Here is a 13,799-nt window from a genome sequence, read left to right on the forward strand (position 1 = left end):
TACATACTTGAGGTCAAGCTATCCAAAATTGCAGGGTATTCACTGTACAGGCAAGTGAGTAGGACAGAGTCAAACTTACAACAGGAGAACTAAGTGGATATGTAAGGTTTTATTTTAAGTTCACACCTGCAGCATGCTTAGTGCTTTTGGCTTCTGCAGGAACTAATGAGAGTTGAGTGTTCTCACCACATGAAAGATATAGATATAATCTGGGAATTTGTCATATGATTAAGTACTAATTAACAGATACTGATATTAAAGTACTTCTGATTAAATTTTGCCTCCTCTTAGATGTCTCTGAGAGAGGGAGAGAAGCCCTTAAAGGCTGATTCTCTTCAGTCTATTTTTTGGTTAGCTTTGTTTTTTTCAGAGTTCAGGTATTAACTGCATCTTACTGACATGGAATAAAAGGTCAGTGCTGCAGGTTAGTTGCTGCCAACACAAGTTATGTGTCTCAGGCAAAAGGCATTTCTGAACACAGTGAGATGAAGCCTACAGTTCCACATCCCTCTTTTATCCCCGATATCAGCAACAAAGCAAGGCATCACAGGGTTTTTTAAAAGGCAAAGCCAAGTTTGCCATATCTTTCCTTCTTTCCAAACAATTCTTGGAAATAATAAAGTAGGTAGATAAGAGTAATAATCACAGAGCTGATGTACTGCAGGGAGACGTTGAAAATCTTAGTGATATGGGAAGCAGAAGCATCTAAATATTAAAAAACAATGGGACAACATCTACTGGAAAAAAAAAAAAAAACCAAACCTATCCTATGATGAATCTGTTGTTTGGAACACATGGCTCCTGCAGGTTGCAAGCAAGGAGTCTAATTCATCATGTTTCCCCAGATTGCTTTAGGCAGCCTGGTTTTAAAAGCCATAAGACTGCTACAAAGCGCTTGTGGAGTCCTCACCTCCCTCACCAGCCACATGCCTACCATTTTAGTATTGTCAGGACTATAACTGAAATAACAGAATGTATCAGTAATCAAATAGCTGAGGTGCTGTTAATAATCCCCATGAAACAGATGAAGATCTCAGGCATGTGGGATTTAAAAGCAGTGCAGAGCAAAGCTGTTGGTGTTTTCAAAGAGATAATCTTGCCTCCCAGTACTTGGAAGCTACAGACTTACCATGCTGATAGTTCAAATATAACAGTATACTCCAGCATGATTCCATCTAAGTAGGTTTTTGACAGCAAGTAAACGCGTTACGATTATTGTGAAGTTTAAATTGACCTCTTTGCTCTTCAACAGCTGGATGTGATATCAGTGTTGCCGTTTGAAGTTTTATATTTCTTCTTTGGATTTAACCCAGCATTTAGAGCAAATAGGATGCTAAAGGTAAGATCTGTGTTAGTGCGTGTGTGTTAGTTACCGCACATAAATGTTTTTACAACCCAATGGAAAGTTGTTTATAACATTTAGGAATATGAAATATAAAAAGCAGACAATATTTTCAGGTAAACTACAACATCAGCAAACAAAACAAACAAACAAACAAAAGTACAAGATATAATCTAGCCAAATTAAGCCCTTACTCTCTTATTTTTCTTCTGACTTTATCATTTCCTACTTTCAAAAAGTGTGTTGTGATTAAGGCTGGTTTGTTTCCATTATTTAAATTAGATTAACCTTTAATTACCTGTTTAGTTTTCAAACATTAAAAAAATAATTTAAGATCACTAATTAATGCCAATGTATTTTCCCCTTCTGTTGTTAATGTCAGGTGCTTAAAAGCAAGGGAGGCAATTTTAAGGACAACTTAACCTATACACAGCATATTTAACAAGCATACACCCACTTTTGTTATTCATTCCAAAGACATCTGGAGTTGTGCAACGAAGGGGCTGAGAAGAGATTAGACAACAGCCCTCTCCCTATACTTCATGGTACCCAGCAGGCCACTCTGTCTAAACACTTTCTCCTTCACACAAGCAATATGTTGATGAAGAATTGGCTTTCATTTAAAGTTGGAAGGGAAACAAGAACTCTGAGAATAAAATGAGGGTGCTCTTCCCTTCAGTTTTCAATAAAACTTAAAAATTCCATAAATCAGAACCAAAACAATATGACATAATGAAAAGTTAAACAGCACCTTATACTAGGCAAACAGACATGTATTAGACAAAAACAAAGAAAAAAGTTACACTAAAATATTAATGGCTATCACTAAAGGCAAACTACAAATAATTAACAGGAGGAATTCAATACAGCATCAATTATTATTACATGGTATCATCTAGTATGTGGTGGTTGACATACATGATCACTTACTGAGAATTACTGGAATTCCAGAAATAGTAAAAAGGGATTTTTATGTGTGTTATTCTGTCTGATAAAGATGCCCAAGCAATTACATATGTCTGAGGAATCAGAAGTTGTTCATCTGCAGTAGTGTGACCTAAACAGCAAGGCTATTTCTGTAATCAGATTAATGGGACACTCAACATCAGAAACACTGTTTAACTCAATTTTCATCTTTGCTTTGCAGTTCAACTTATAGTTAAATATTTAAATAAAGTCTACTGAAAAAGCCATTATTTTCAAAATGCGTATGTGGACTAATGTCAGTACTATTAGAAAAAGATGTGTGGTGAAGAATAGTAATTGGATTCCTTTCATTTGTTTTACATTCAGCACAACACATTCTTTGAGTTTAATGATCGTTTGGAAGCTATCCTGGACAAAGCATACATCTACAGGTATGTGCTTATTAAACTCTTGTAGCATGCAAAGCTTGGCATAGAAAGCATTTCATTTGATTTCATGGGTTGTCAATGAAGAACTGGATAGAATATGATACATCTTTAACAGTTCAATTTAAGACTTTTTAAAATATTTGTTTTTATTGTAATCATTAGAATAATAACTGTAAAGCTTCACTCACATATGAAATCTAGCTCAGTTCAGCTGCCCTAGTTCAGGCAAAACTGAGGCTCCTGTTAAAATTTAGCAGATCAGATCAGAAGCTTCTTTAGTGAAAGAACTGAAGAATGGTTTCTTTAGGCTGCTAATAGCAGTGCCAAATCCTCAGCAGCTGTTTATTTTTACTTAATAAGAGCCATGAACTTGAGCCTGTGTCAACATTTTTCTTCAAACATGCTCTCACCATGAACCTGGCATATACGGAAACTTGATCCTCCACTGCATTGACTAAACTTGGAATGGAAATCAATTCAGCACAGATCTCAAATTGTAATTATAACTGTTGTCCACTGCACTATGTTCTCACCTTCTGCACTGATTAGCAGAATGTTGGATTCAACTCAATCATTCCATGGATATGTGTATGGCAAGTTTCACAGGCCCATCAGCCAGTCAGTGATGCTGTTAAGACCCAATGAACCCATCTACTGTGTCACCATTATTGTCACCTACTGTCAGTGTCATCAGACTTAGTTTATCCTATGCAATTGCTAAGCCAACAGTTTTTATTGCCCTGTCCCAGTTTGGGCCATGTATTGTTCCTGTGTGCTGCTGAGCACGAATGAGAATCTGTTGTTTACCATCTTATTCTGTTTCAGAGATTATTGGACTTAAATGGTATACTTGGTACTTATACATTGCAAATACCATATTTTATGAGATTTAGAAACTAGTTAAATTCGAAAAGGAGGTTGAAAAATCATCTCTGTCATATTTTCATATACCTGTGAAATAAAACTTACAAGTTTGAAAGTTCTGTTAAATTATTTTTGAGATATTGACCTCCACAAAGCTCATTCTTATATTATCCTCTCCTTTCACCTACTGAAGAGTCTTTCGTGGGTTTGTTTTATTTTTCTTTTTTTGAAAAAAAAATCTTTTTGGTACAAGAGAAGGTTTCTCTGAATTCCCACATGATGAAGAAATTGCTTTTCACTTTCTGAATCACTGCCTCCCTACCATCTCCAATTTCTAATCTCATTAAAAAGAATTATTTTCTTCTGCCTCTTTTGTATTTTTTAACTTTTTTAATGTTGAAAACTTTTAAAATTAATTCTTTTCCATATTACATCCGTTATGTCATTTGCTTTGGAGTCATGATTCAATGACTTTTCTGTATCTCCTATTGCAGTGAGTACTGGGAGATACAGATTTTTAATATAGATGCATTTGAATCAAGTAATTAGTTTGTATGTAACAATAATGTTGTGTGTATATGGTCTTCAAGGAAATGGGAAAAAATTAGCAAACCCTTTTTCACTCAAATAGGCAGTTTTGCAAGGGGAAGAGTTTCACACTGTATGAAAGTATGGAATGGGAAATAATTGTTTCAAGGGCAATTTGAGAATGTGTATATCTTCAAACAATCCCAGCTTTGAAGGATGTGATGTTGATTTGTTTGTCAAAAAACAGATAAGGTGCTCATTTAGAAATGCTCCTGGTCACAGGCTCACTCACATTTTCCAATATTAAATCACTTGCAGAATGTAAACTGCAGAATGTAAATATTACAAATTGAATTCATTACCTACCTCATACACATAAAAACAGAGGTAAAGCACATGGACTTCAATATTGCTCAGCATATATAAGGTTAGCAGTATTGATGCTTTATTATTGATAAGCTTTCCCATCAGTGCATTGCCTTGCATACTATGTTACCAAAATGTCATATTTTGCATTAGCAAGAACACTTACTAAATGTGTCATGCCATGCCCTAATACAATGCTTTAAAACATACATAAGAAAACACTGATTCTCAATTTTTGAGGTGTTCATTGGTAAAAAACATTTATATGGCAGAGATATTTTAATTGGCTGGCCGAAGGCAGTAGAGGAAGGAAAATTTCAAATGGAGAAGAGAGATAATTATACAGAAAAAGAGTACAAATGGGAGCTAAAATCTAAAAAAGACAGGCTGTTTGTGCAAACTACAGTATTTTATTTGAATATAGTAATGTTATTTGATCTGAGATCCTGGTATGGTCACCGTTTGAGCAATAAGGCACCAATTAACTGCATAACGTCAAAGAAAATTCTACACAGCAAGTGTATGTGCCTGGGTGAATTCTCTTCTCAAACTCATTAGTTTGCGTTTGTAGGAACAGAGCTAGCAAAAGTTACTACATCTTATTGTGGCACATTCAATACATGCCTAAAAAATATAATATATATTGCAGCAAAAGCTTCCAGAACCTTTACTCAGACCTCAGGAGCCCACTTGTGTGGATTCAAACTTGTGCACAAGACCAGTATGGTAAATATTGCAATTTGAGTAGATCAAATGAACTTATCTGCTGCTCTCAACAGCTTGCAACCCTAAACAGAGCTGTCCTGGAAGCACACCAACATTTAAATGGACAAGTGGCATTCATTTGTCAACATCCTAAAGAAGAAGAGTACATATAGGTAGATTGCTTAATGGCACGGAAAGGCAAAAGAGGGAGGGCATTATCGTATTAAACAGAAAGCTGCTTGGTGCTTAAGTAATTAATTGGTGTTCTTCAAAGAACTGGTCATAATCATAAGAACAGGGATTAGGAATGATGTAACTCCTACTGTAGCCACTAAATCATATTAAGTAGTGGACCTGCTGCAAACTTCCTTGCACAGCTGTGGTAAAGCGGTTCATTTCTGACCTCAGACAGTTCTTGGCTTTGATTAACAAGTTTAGAGCCTATCTTGAACAGTTTGGCAAACACATTAACCCCTAGCCTCATTATTATAACTTCAAATTTCTGTAAATATTCATAGCCAATTAAAGAAATGGATTATAAAGTCCTCAGGGAATCATAATTTAGGAATTACCCTGTGTCAAAGATTCTGGGAAAGATATTTATTTGACCTTGGACAAACGTGAGAGATGGGTAACTGCCATCTATTTTTTTTAACAGAGTCAATACAGGTGAGGAACTGCTTAGTGGACACCTAATATAAACATTTTTAGATGAAAAAAAGCTATGGGTTCCATATTAAAAGGAAGGAAAAATGTAAGCTGTTTTACAGTAATCTGTTGACTTTTATAGGGTCATTCGAACAACTGGATACCTGCTGTTTATCTTGCACATTAATGCCTGTGTGTATTATTGGGCTTCAGACTATGAAGGACTTGGCAGCACTAGATGGGTGTATGATGGCAAAGGAAACATGTAAGTCCTTTTCTCTTGCAAGAGATTTTTGTTGATTTTGCTCCTTCCTGCATCCCCCCCTGCCCCCATGCCTTTGCATGCAGTGTGTGCCCTTACTTTACAAGAGCTTGGATAGCAAACTTTTAGCAGCATGACTGATGATTAGCAGTTTTCATTACCAACACATATTTGGAAGGCAGGTGCAGTGAATATTCAGTTTACCACTTTCAGCTTTTATAGGTTTATGAGTCAGTGCTAAGCAGTAACTTAATTAAACATTAAGAAAGCAACAAGGGTCATAAATTAAACTTACTGATTGCATATGCACATGGGAACCGTTAGAAGGATTGCAGAACAATTCCTCAAAGGAATCAGAGGCACAGATTTCTTTTCTGCCACATAGCACTGTGTCATTAAAATCCAACATTTTAGTCCCTCTAAACACCATGGTCATTAGTTTGAAAAAATTCCACCTGCTTTCTCTGATGTTTTGAGAAGGTTATGCTTAAACATGTGGCAGTGTCTTCAGTGGGACGGACTGGATATTGGCAGAGTTTTCCACAAACTCCTTGTGATAGCGACAGGCTGAGTGTCATGAAAGGGTTGTTCATTAAAATGATGGAGAGGCAGCAAGAGAAAACAGTAAAGTCATAATATATTTTGTGTGTAGTTACTTAAAATATATCCGGTAGATTCAGATACATAATATAGTTAAAGCCACAGAAGCTAAATTTGTTCATTAATTACATTCTTTGCAAAACCACATATAGTGCACTACAGCTGTCATAAATCACCCTGTAAGCAACTTTTCACATTTCTCTTGTAGACTTGCTCCTCTTGCTTGTAATTTTGTTAGACTTCACAAGTTTGGTGTGAAGTCACTGTCTTGAAGGGTAAGGTCTTTTCTAGCCTTTGAGAGTAAAACACACTTGCTGTAAAGCAGCATTGATCTTTTTTATAATTAGGGTTCTCTCTCAAAAAAAAAAAAATGACATGGTTGAAGTTTCCACACACCAGTAAAATACACAGCTCAATACTGGAGTCAGACACGTGCGAGCAGGCTCATGGAGCTCAGTGGGACCACTTATGTAAGTGAAGTTATACAGAGGTATTTATTTGCAGGATCAAGGCTTCCAGAAAGCTGACAAAAAAATGTAGAAAGAATTTCCATTATAGGTATTTTTATTGAAGTCAATCTTGGGAATACTTGACTCATAATTTAAAATAAGGTACTGACACTAAGCAATATGAAAACTCCAAAAGTAGAGCGCTTACTCAGTCTTCAAGATTTTAATGCTTCTTCAGAACAGCCTAGAGAACAGGCAAGAAAGTCTTTCTTTTTTTCATGAGCAAGAATATTTTACATTTCACTCAGGGAAACAATTGGTGGAAATGATTTTCTAGCTCGATCACAGACAATGCAGTTGTGCCCAGAGGCAACACTCAGGTTTTTTAATATTTTGTGATGTCCTTTTCACGAGGAAACAAAAACACCTCTCAAGTGACATCACACTGAAATCACATGGGACTTAGAGCAGAATTTTTTGTAAACGATAGGAATAAACTGATAATTCAAGGTCTGCATTATACTGAGATGCTGAAATAAAATGCCGACTAGAATATATCCATACCTCATTAAGCCATTAATCTACCTGATGCTGACATCGATTGTGAATGTATAACTTTATTCTTTTGCCTGTGTCTAACTTGTACTGGATTATATGGTCCCATGTACACAGAACCCCAAAGAGTATCCCATGTTGGGCTGCATTTCATGAAGTACAGCTTGGTATCCCACTTCACAGCAAACGCTTTTCTGTATGGGATAATCATCGCCTTAGAGAATCAAGCATGACATTGTCACGGAGATACCTCGAGGTTAGTTTAAGGGACAACAGGGTCCAGAACAACTTTTATTAAACCAGTGAGAAACAGGGTTTTAGCACTCCAAAGTGACTTAAATACAGGTTTGGATATCAGCTGAGGAAAATTATTAAGGGGCAGCAACCAATACAACAGGCGGTCCACAGTGTGCATGCACGTGGCTTCACTCAAAATAATGCTGGAGCCATCCCTGAGTCCCAGAGAAGTACACACTTGCCTAAACACAGTGTGGGATTATTTTTAAAGAGATACACGTACTCGTAGTGAGTACGGAAAGTGTACACTCGTGATTCCACGAGGGTAAGTTTATAATACACTCGCAATCCTGCGAGGGTTAATTTACTTACACGTGCAAATGTGCACGGAATATTACACGTGTTTATATGGAAGCACGGGAGGAAAATACACTCGCGATTGTGCGAGGAAATAATTTATACACGTGCTCATATTGAGCATGGAAAGTTACACATGCAAATGTGCACAGAAGGAAAATACACCCGCGATTCTGCAAGGATTAATTTATACACCTGCTCCTATTGAGCACAGAAAGTTATACGTGCATATGTGCACGGAAAGTACACGTACTTGTATTAAGCACGGAAAGTACGCGTGCAAATGTGCAAGGAAGGAAAATACACTCGCGATTGAGCGAGGAAATAATTTATACATGTGCTCGTATTGAGCACGGAAAGTACGCGTGCAAATGTGCACGGAAAGTTACACGTGCATATGTGCACGGAAGGAAAATACACCTGCGATTCTGCGAGGATTAATTTTACACGTGCTCATATGGAGCACGGAAAGTTACACGTGCATATGTGCACGAGAAGTATAAATATACTCGCAATTCTGCGAGAAGTTTTACTCACACCCGTGGCGGCAAGGCAAGCGGAGTCTCCATCCCAGGGAGGGCTCTCGGCGGCAGCATCTTGCTCGTGCTCCGAGAGACCCGCGACAATGGGCGGAGTCTCGATGAGAATCCTGTTTTTATATTGGCTGATCAGATCTGACTGTAGGCATTCTAGAAGCTTCTCTGCACCCCCACACTGGCTGCGGGTGCCCCTGAAGGCTCCAAACATCCCCCACACTGGCCGCAGGTGCCCAGCGGCTCACTGGCGCCTCGGCACTCCCTTCTCCTAATGGCCCTGGCCAGGGTGCTCTGGGGCCAAACAAAAGAAGCTGTTGGCCTCAAGTAGCAGAGAGAGAGGGAGATGTGCCTACTCCTTCCATACTGAAGGAGGGAGGGGGAGGGAGGGGGGCTTGCATTCTGCCACAACATATTATCTGATTGTTGAATGTTTGGGGATTTTTGACAAAGAGGCATTGCGTGAACATTAGTTATTATTGGAGATGCAATGCGAATTTAAACATACCAGACAAGATACTTCTAAGTATATTAATTTCTTCGGAAAGCAGGAATTAAGAACAATCCTGAAAAAATCTGTCAGAAAAAGTAACCAGAACTGCAGTATATATTATGGCACAGCAGTGTAGATGTAATTTCCTTTCACATAGCAGTCGGAGTTGCCAATATTTGAAGAAAAATATGCCATTGCTCTCATATACAATGGGACCACATTCAGAAGGAAGGTAGGACAAACATAGCTTCTTAGCTAATTAAAAAAAAAGGCGGCAATAAGAATTTTGACAAATTAATCAAAATTCTAGTAGTCTCAGATTACACTGACCCAAAGCAAATTATCTGGCTCTGATTTAGTGGCATGAATATTTTATGTAGAATTCCTGCTGTGTCTGTAAAGTGTTGTTAGTTATGGCCATACCAGTTCTTAAAAATGTCAACATTTCTAGGATCATTTTCTTTTTTCCATTCCAGGCTAAAAAGAATACACAGACAACAGATTCTCTTATCAATTTGATTATTTATACGTTCCTCAGCAGGCACACTAACTGTTGGACTTCAGTTTCTAACAGCTGTATATAGCACTCAAAACATCAAAGTAGCTGTTTTTGCAAATTTCTGCTAGCTGTTTTCTTTTCCAGCTCATGTCTAGACTCTAAAGTGGTAGCGCCAGTTCAAGATTTGAGGTCTTTTGCATGGCAGCCTTCAACCGAAGCCTTTGACCTGAGGGGCAGACAAAGGCAGTCAACTTTACCCCCCTACAGTGCACCCAAATTAGCCACACAAGATGTTCCCAGGATTAAATCTGCACTCATGAGCTTGGTATAATTAGGCAGACAGACCTCAGTCTCTCCTAACACAGCAGGATAGCATCCCTGATAGAACACCATAGTGTAGAGCCATAGTAACCATGGAAGCAGAATGTCAAAAAGGTCTCTTAATTACAGCTAAGTGAACAATTTGAACTATGTGTTATTTACAATCTAATGTAATTACCTAAGTAAGAGATCGATGCCCCTAATTCCTCAAGAAAATGGAAAAATTCTCTAGAAAGGGATTCAAGGCAGGTATGTAATGTCATTGTTCTGAATTGTCCCATGGAAGTATCTGTCTCTTTCACCACCACCCATCAAGGAAACTAAAACTAGGGAGCTGAAATTCCCATGCAGGGAATCCCAGGTCAGCATTAAATTTAGGCAAAACAAATTTTTCCACTTTGCTCATGGTATATTCTGCTGTTTGCAAGTAATCTACAAGTAGTCTGCAAAAACCTCCAGCATATTTATTAATCAAGACATCTATTTACATCCCACTGATGTTTCTGTATGGCTTGCTGCCTTCCTGTTCTGGGCAAAAACTTAGCAGATATCTGAAAGTCCCAGGAAATGGTCACTGTACATGTCTAGAACAACCCTGCTTCTCACAGTGCTTGCTATGCAGTGCCAGTTCTGCACCTCCAATCTGTGAATGCACAACCCGACTCATGGCAGACCTTGTGCTTTCAGACCTCCTACTTGCAGCCACACTTTTTAGACAAAAGCTTCCTGGTTTACACCATTCTGTCTCAGATCATCATACCCACAGCCACCTGATAAAAAAGTCACTCAAAAAAAAGAGGTACCAAGAAGGAGGTCATTAGAGTACCAGTTTCTAAAGGTCACTTCTTTGCTGAAACTCATCCTGGTTATAATCTGAGAGGAGTCAAATGTGACAGCCCAAAAATAATGCTTCCCTGGAAAGAAATGAATGTGTGCGTAATACCTTAAAATCTGATAGCCACATGCACAAAGATTTGTTTTATCCTTATTAATCAAAATCATATAAGAAGTTTAGCGTATTCTGAAATAGATTTCTATGAAAAAAAAAAAAAGGCATAATATTATAAGGTATCTTATTTGCAGTGTTTCTGAATGTTTTCATACCTAGGACTTACTTTAGGGAAAAATCTAGTAGTTTGCCTGAAGGATAAACATAATCTGTGTTGTGCAGAGGGAAAATCCCTTTCTTGTCTCATGTTGTTTCCTTCAGCAGTCATTTTATAGCAGGCTAGCAAGCCGTATAGTGAGCAATGATGGTTTCCAGGCACTAGCTAGTAGGAAGCACAGCTGCTAATACTGTTGAAATAGGAGTCTGATTTTTTCTGGCTTTCCTTAAACAAAATTTACAATCTCATTTCTCCCTTTCTTAGGGAGGAAAAAAAAAAAAAAAAAGCTGCTTTATGTTTCAACTGTCTAACTTTCATTTCAGATTAAAATAAAAACAATAAAATGTGTCAATGGAGAAAATATAAAACCTGTGCCTAAGAGATAATGAATATTATATGACTTTGCCAGCAGAAAGTTTCTTTTGAAGTGAAATTACCGAAGGATGTACTGTATTAACTACATCTTCAGAAAGGGATGGGCAGATCTGAAGAAAATCTCTCACATTTCGAATATACAACACTGCAAAGAATGTGACCCCCTAAATTGCTTTGAGGATCTGCTTTCATTATTTGTAGACATGCCCAGAATGGACATTATCTTGTCTATCATGGTAGTCTTAGCAAGCTTGGCATCCAAGACCATTGGGGGTGAGGGAGCTGGATAATTACTTTTGTTTCCTATAGTAACTAGCACAGAAGTAACGTTAATGTCTTTATTTTTACATTAATAAATTATGCATATTTCAAGCACTACAACATTCTCAGTTATGGCAAAGGAATATGATATTAATATGCTTTATATGATAATTCCTCTCAGACAAGCTAGAGACATCATTTTATGCTTAAATCTTCAATTATTTCAAAACAGATGTGAGGCCTTTTTTTACTATTTATTTATGCTACAGAAGTCTAAGAGAAAGCTGCTACTTACGCATACTTTACTAGAAGCATGCATAGGTGATGATTTTTTTGAGCTCAAGTGAAAATATTATAATGATGTAATCCAGCTGTTCATTTTGCAGCCCTAACAAGGAAAAATGATATGATGGCAGACATGAAATGAATTTTTTGACTCAAGGACTCTGAATGAAAACAGACAGTTCTGGCTGTTAAAACCTGAAAGTAGAAAACTATGGCAAAAGTGATCATTGTTACTGCATATCATTAATCTGTAACCAAGAAAAAGATGACTTTGTAATGAAAAGCAAAAACTGATGGCTTGGTAAAGCCTGAAATTTTAGGTGATAGACTTGGAAACACCTTTAAGTGATTTAAATAAAAACTCTCATTGGAATTGGTTGTTATTTTTAGTTTATTTTCTCATATTTGCACAAAATTGACCCTCCAACTGTATTGTTACATGGACCATTAATTAATAGGAGCGCAGGTCATATCTTAATAACATCAGAGTTTAAAAGTGGAGGCCACGAAATTAAAATGTATACCTGAAGTCTGCAAGCAGATGACGTGGCCTCAGATTCAGGGTAGGCATGAGAAGATGCATGCAATACTGTCTATTTCAAAACAAACAACTCCAAAAATATTTCTTCTGTGTTTGTTACATTGTTTTGTTTATTTCAAACTCAATAAAATTCAACAAATAGAATGAATGTTCATTGCTTTAAAAGCAATAGCCACAGATGAAAGAACAGAAAACCTTATTGTCCAATTAAGGAAAACAAACTTCAACTCCTAATCAGGAGTGAAGCTGAAGTCTGATCGTACAGAGACATAGGAAGTCAAATTCTAATTAATAGAAGGGTTTTAAAAATTTTCCTAAACCAATTACTTGGTAGATCAGAAAATAAGGAAATGACAGCACATTCATGACACTGATTTGAACTACTTAATCTCCACTGCACAGTGTGGGGGCTGCTGCATTACTAATGGTGCCATGTTCTAGAATGAAATTTAAAACAGAATCTTAGAGATACCAAGATATTTTATATAAATATATATTTTTTAAGAGAAATAGTATGAGTATCCTCACAAAATTAAAAAAAATAATAATTCTGTCTTAGTCCTTTGTTATTTTCACAGACTTTTGTTATCATAATAATAGAAATATACAGATTCAATGCAACAGGCTCTGTCATGCACAAGGCTGTACAAAAAGGGCTGTACAAACAGAACAAAAAGTATTTGTCCAAAGAGCTCACACTTCAGGTGTGAGGAACGACAGACAGCAGAGAGATACTGGGAAGGAGTCAATATAAGCTGTATATTGAAGCAGAGTCAGTGACTGACCATTGCTCACTGCTATATTTGGTTTCTAGATCAAAAGAGCTCTGAGAAAAGTCTTGAAGGGCACTAGCCATTGATGGATAGTTCTTCCCAGGCATGAGGGAAAGTACTGAAGAAGGCAAGAAAGTGTTTGTTAAGGTGACAGAAGGGCTAGTGGAGGCTACCCACTAGGACAAGTCAAGTCAAGTCAGCCTTTCAGTGCTGAGTAAGTGAAGTGGCTTGGACAAGGTGGATGAACACACAGCTTGTGGAAACATGTAACTTCTGTTTGACATAACCCAGGAGGCAGAGCCAATGAAAAATGCTCAGAAGCAGAGTAGGAAGAAGACCAGTGT

General features: G+C 37.3%; 1 protein-coding gene across 1 annotated transcript in view; it reads left to right on the forward strand.

Annotated features, from left to right (window-relative positions):
- Positions 1-13,799, forward strand: part of CNGB3 (cyclic nucleotide gated channel subunit beta 3) — a gene marked incomplete at both ends in the record, with an annotated part of 101,374 nt that overhangs the window by 72,728 nt on the left and 14,847 nt on the right. The window contains 3 exons of the mRNA XM_080364120.1: positions 1,253-1,339; positions 2,636-2,700; positions 5,951-6,073. Coding sequence (XP_080220246.1) covers positions 1,253-1,339; positions 2,636-2,700; positions 5,951-6,073 — 275 coding nt within the window. The remainder of the gene's footprint in view (positions 1-1,252; positions 1,340-2,635; positions 2,701-5,950; positions 6,074-13,799) is intronic.

Source organism: Nesoenas mayeri (genome assembly GCF_963082525.1).
Source record: "Nesoenas mayeri genome assembly, chromosome: 2".
Taxonomy (NCBI): domain Eukaryota; kingdom Metazoa; phylum Chordata; class Aves; order Columbiformes; family Columbidae; genus Nesoenas; species Nesoenas mayeri.